General features: G+C 32.6%; 1 protein-coding gene across 2 annotated transcripts in view; it reads left to right on the top strand.

Moving 5' to 3' along the window:
* The window catches only part of LOC116004682 (glucosidase 2 subunit beta-like), a 10,994-nt gene extending 9,637 nt beyond the window's left edge, over positions 1-1,357 (top strand). For both annotated transcript variants that reach the window (XM_031244830.1, XM_031244829.1), the window contains exons 14-16: positions 643-704; positions 836-887; positions 1,002-1,357. In XM_031244830.1, the coding sequence (XP_031100690.1) occupies positions 643-704; positions 836-887; positions 1,002-1,064 (177 nt within the window). In that variant the 3' untranslated portion in view covers positions 1,065-1,357. The remainder of the gene's footprint in view (positions 1-642; positions 705-835; positions 888-1,001) is intronic.
* Positions 1,358-6,000: the final 4,643 nt, after the last annotated feature.

Below are 6,000 nucleotides of genomic sequence, written 5' to 3'. Positions count from 1 at the left end.
TTTTTTTTTTTGGGGGGGGGGGGGGGGGGGGGGTTCAATTTGGAGCTTTTTGGAAAATAGGTGTTTTCCTCTTTATCTGTCCTGAAGCCTTTTTTGATATATTTACTGTTTTCCCCATCTTCCGCTCTCTGCAATAGATAAGCTCCAAAATAAGTTGGGCCAAATACTAAATCCCATGGAAATATCTTCAGTAGCATCCCTTTGGTTTTTATTCATTTTATGATTTTCTTAAAGGATATGGGGTGTTTGGCGAATAGCTATTAGCTGTTAGCAGATTGGGTTAGTGGGTTTGACTAGTTGATAGCATTAGTTGGTTGTAGAAAGATGTTTGGTAAGCTGTTAACTGATAGCTGATTACATGCAAAATGTGACCTTTAAGGGTATAATTTATTTCTCAAAAAGTTTATCGAAAAAGCTACTTTGAGCAACTTTTTGAATTTTAGCGTTTTGGAGCAATAAGTTGTTACAAAAAGCTGACTAACCAAACACTCATATTGGCTGTTTAATCAAGTCAAACCATTTATAGTGGTCAAACAAACCATTAATACCAAACAAGGCCATCATTTCATACATGATTCACTGATGATGTTGAAATCAATGTGCACCTAGATTACTTCATTTTCTATTTTGTAAATCATGTAGGTTAAATTAAGATGCGGCCTTAAAAACGAGGCAGTTGATGTAGATGAGCCCAGCCGATGCGAGTAAGATTCTTAATCCTGTCACTTCTCAACCTGAGATTGTGTTTGGTGTTATTTGTGGTCATTGATGTTTCTTGCATGCATTTTGAGTGTGCCCCCTTTTAATCTAACGATGAGTACATACGTGATTACAGATATTTAGCATTTTTGTCCACGCCAGCCCTATGCCATGAAGAAAAGCTACAGGTGCTTCTCCTGATCCCGCCTTGACCCTCTCTACCTTCCTCTCAAACTTAAGATTTACCTTTGTTATTTCCCCGTACATTTTCTAACGTCATTTTATAAACAAAAATATGATAGGAACTACAAAATAAACTAGAGATGATGAGCAAGGAACAACCACAGGGTCACGATGAATTGTGAAAGCTCAAGATAGGCAATGTCTGGGATTTGTTGAAGAAGAATTGCATTCTTTTTGCCTTGAGGGACATGAAAACTAGAGTTGTTAGTTGCAACAGGTGAGGAGAAAGAATGTAAACTAGATACAATGAGGGTCACGCTTAGGTTTTTGTCTCCAGGACCAGGCTTACATTTATTGTAGCTGTGCTTACTCTAACCGGGAAGTGAGTAATGACATCATCAAAATCCTTCTCTGATACTTAATTTGTTTTTGTTAAATGGCTTGCGAACTGTGTTGCTTATGCATTAGCTAGACATGAGGTTTCTTTGATCATTAGGGTATGGCTTTCCATCCCATTGTTCTTATTGATGTTCTTGTTTTGTTTTGGTGCAAGGATGAGTCTCTTGTGAGACGGTTGGATCAAGATAGAAATGTAATACTTATAATGAAATCGTTTATAAGGCAAAATGTAATATTTTTTAGAAAAAAATGTACTAATATTTAGGAGTTGAACGATTAAAATTTAATATTAAGTACATATTAAGGTTGAAGAGTTATAGAGAATGTAATACTTATGAAAATTTGACTCTTTCTTTGAAAAAATAAAATATCAAGTACATATTAAAGTTGAAGAGTTATAGAGAATGTAATACTTATGAAAATTTGACTTTCTTTTAAAAAAATAAAAAAGAGTGTTTGTCTTGATATAATGAATAATTTTTTGGAAAAAAAAAAGTTGAATTTAACATGTTGAAAAAAAATTGACACCTTTACCTTGTAAATGTAAAGCTTTTTAGTTTAAAATTGTTATTTACATTTCTAAAATCACTATTAGAGCAATTTACATTTCTAAAATCACTATTGGGAGGGGGGTGGGTGGGGTGGGGGTTATTTGGGATATTTGCACATATGGAATGGGGAAGTGATGAGTTGGATGAGAGATGGGTGAGAAAAATAGATGAAAACACATTTGCGATGAGACTTTTTTGGTTATTTGCACCTTTGCAATTTTCTCACTTTTAAAGTGTTATATAATTAAATTTGTAATTATTCATTATTTACTCTCCATTTATGCAATTTTCTCTCCTCTTTCAAAAATATTATACTATCACATCACCTTGTAACAAATTATTTCTTTTATTAATAAAATAATACTAATAATAATATTATAATACCAAGTAGCTTGTGCTCAGATGACATGTAGTGACTCTCTCCTATGGGAGGTGTTGTTGACTCTTTGTGCTTCAATTCAATAGGTTGAGAAAGTAGATGAATAGAACGTGATAATTTTTTTTAATTGCCATGTCAGTTTGGTATCACTGCAAATTGTAGCGATGCCAATAGCCTTAGTAGGGTTCACGAGTTTAAAAAATAAAAATATTAATTGCGTTGGTGCTACTAAATCGTGCAGTACACGCGCCTCACCAACCCAAAGTAGTGGAAATTATCTAATTCTTCTCGAGTTGGCCATACCAGCATCAACAAGTCCTCTGGAGACTCAATCACAATTGTTGTACCTCAATCTATTGTCTGTCCCAAGTTTGCCTAGTATTTAACGCATTTGTTTCCTTCTCTCAGCACCTGAGAAAACTGAAGGTAGTTAAGCCCCTTCGCCAATTGTTTACAACCCCGAATAAGTCCAAGACGATTGTGTCAAACTTTTGACGATGCTTTTGATGTGACAAATGTCATGAGGTTTTGTACTGAAAGAGGTGTTATTAAGGATAGGGTTCTGTACACAGTGGGCATCTATGGTCTGGAGTTGCATTTCTACAATGGAGCTCCCAATTCTGTCTAATGGTGCAAAACCCAGACCTATTTTCCTCTAAAAGGAGGTTGAGACATGGAGACCCTTTATCTCACGTATGTTCATCATAGCTTCGTAAGGCTCAATGCAATGATTTTTTAACACAAAAGAATTGACAATATTCAATGGGTCAAAATTGCTAATTGGGCTCATTCAAATTCTTGTTTGTTGTTTTCTAATGACTCTTACTTATTTTTCCAAGACACTAAATGTGCAAGTTATGTGGTTAGAGACATTCTCACTGAGTATGATATGGCTTCTGGTCAAACCATTAATTTTGACAAATCTTCTCTAATTTTTAGTACCAATATTAAAAAAGTGGATCAAACGGGCATGATAGAGATACTGGTTGTTCAAAGAGGAACTGGAGGTGGCAAATATCTTGTCTCCCTTCCTTGATAAGAAGGAATAGAGAATTTTGGGATTTGTTAAAGATAAAATTTTTAGCAGAGTAAACAGTTGGAACAACATATTCCTCTAAAAAATCGGTAAAGAAGTACTCCTAAAGTCAAGAATTATTCAAGTTATTCCCGCGTTCACGATGAGTGTTTTTCTACTACCAGTGAGCCTTTGCGATGAAATTGAGAATATGATGAATGCTTATTGGTGAGGATGTAACGAGAAGGAAGGAAAAGGCATATGCTTGTTAGCCTAGAAACGTATGTGCTCACCAAAAGAGAGGGGAGGGGGGAGGGGACTAGGCTTTCGATAACTCAGAGAATTCACCGTGGATATGGTTGGAAAGCAGGCATGGAGTTTATGCAACACATTGAATCGCTTATGGAAAATGTATTTAAAGCAAAATATTTTCCTCATTCCTCGTTTCTTGGAGCATCTATTGGGAGCAGTACATCTATGTGTGGAGAAATATTTGCGAATCTCATAAGGTTCTGCGAAAAGGAATACGATGAAAGTAAGGGATGTCAACTCTATCAACTTATGGACATTCTTCCTAAGGAAAAAAGCTTTGGCAAATTAAAATGCGTCTTTTTCTCCTCTAACCATTGTTAAGAGATCCAATATAGTGTAATAATTATTTTAAATAATGACGGTAAGTTTTTTTGGTTATAAAAAGAAAACTTTAAATATAGTGTAATAATTATTTTCTTTTTAAAAAAACACTGTTATTGTATGAAACTTGTGGAAGGAAAATGGTAATCGTAACAATTAAAACATTATTAAAATATAATGTTTCGATCTATGTTCAATTAGAGTAGAAAAGAAGTTTAAATATGCGATTTTACTTTTTAGTAAAAGAGCATCTGTCTAAATGTCTTTTAAAATCGCATCAAATGATTAAAAAATAATAATAACAAATATTAACATCTTTTTAGTAGAATAGTTAGGCAGGATGGTGTGACACATCCAAATTGTGATGAAAATGAACATGTTATTCTCCAATTTGCTTTTGATAATATTATTCTCTTAAATCCTTCTCTTAATCATTTTGTGGTTAAGGTTCGTGATGATTGGTCGGAATATATTGACATTATTAGCTCGTGACATTTGGAAGTTAATTTACATTATTCCTCATTTAAATATATGTATAATGATGATGTCGAATGTCAGATAAGATTGATGGAAAAGTGAACAAAAATGACATTTAAAGTGATTATTTGAGAAAATATTTTGAGTGAGGCTCGTTTATGATTTTGGTCAAGTCAAAATTGATTTGAATTTTTCTAGCTAGGAGGATGAATTTCAAGTATTTATACACTTAAAACAGATAATTGGTGAATGCCAAATTGATTCTCAAACATACTCATGAAGTTAGAAAAACAGAGTTTGGAAGGCTTTCAAATAGTCTTTGTCCCACGTTGAGAATAAATGTGTTTGAGCTAGTATAAACATTTTTTAACCTTTTTAAATAAGTTTGAAATGTGATACTAGGAGACTGGACTTTACTGGACAAAATAGCAATGTCTTGGTTTAACCCTTTTGAAAAATCACAAAATTGGAATTATTATTTTTTGAGGAATGTATTCATTATCAAATACAAATTTCTACAAAGATTATCTTTTTTTTAGAATGTTAGGTAGTTTTGTAGCAGGTTTATGCTCTTTTTTTTTGGGGGGTAGGTTTATGCCTCCATTTGTCTTTGTTTTCTTCGTTAAGTTTGTAATAAATTTATTTATTAAAAATAAGATTTTAATAGAATATTAATATAAATATACTAAGAGTTAAATAGCACCCATTCTTCTAAATACACGCTAACAATATATATGTGTGCCTTCATGAGTAAAGTTGTCATTATTTCTGTAATACTTTCTCACTTTCACATCATATCAAAACAAAATAAATAAAAATCAAAAACAAAAATAAAAAATAAAATAATAAAAAATAAAATTAAGTACAAAGGCTGCTGCAGCCTTTTGTCATATTAGCAAACTTGCTGCAATAGCAAATTTGTTAATCATGTCATCATTTAAAAAAAATTACTTTCTAATGTGACATGTCATCTTGCAAGGAAAAAATTTGTTGGGATCAGTTAGTCTAACTTACTTAGTTCTTGAGTGGCGAATTGTACCTAATGACGCATGATTAAATTTTGACAGTCACTATAACACCACATCACCGTGATTTAACTATTACACAATTCTTTTAGTGCCGATGAATGTTCTCGGGCGAGAAATTTCGACTTTTGCACCAAAGGTAATATGTAGTTTGTAGTGTACGAAATAGAATAAAATAATCGCTGTCTGTGTGCCAAACACGACTTTAACAGCGAGATGGAACAAATGCTGAAATGCCTATGATCGTTCGGTGTCGCTATCACAATCTTTAACAAAATACGCTTTCTGAAACTTAAAGAAAAAGAAATATCAATTCATAAACTTCTAGTAATTAGAGAATATGCTGACGAATAATCTTTCCAAGTATTCACTTTTCTACCGCTTTTGCCCATGGCATTTGCAGCCAAAACTATTGACTAAATAGGAAGTTGGCTGGTTTAATTGGAAAACACATTAATTGTTGACTTTGACATTAGAGATTTAAATTTTGGTTTAAGCATGAAACTACTAACCTAATTAATGTTTTCGATAATAATACTAATACTATTTTATTTTGATAAAAATAATCAAATTAGTATACTACAAATCAATAAATATTATCAAATTAAACATATAATTATAAGGATAAATATTTGATGC

The sequence above is a fragment of the Ipomoea triloba genome, chromosome 14 (genome assembly GCF_003576645.1).
Source record: "Ipomoea triloba cultivar NCNSP0323 chromosome 14, ASM357664v1".
In the NCBI taxonomy this organism is placed as follows: domain Eukaryota; kingdom Viridiplantae; phylum Streptophyta; class Magnoliopsida; order Solanales; family Convolvulaceae; genus Ipomoea; species Ipomoea triloba.
Note: the sequence above shows the minus strand (reverse complement) of the source record. Positions and strands in the feature narration are given on the sequence as shown.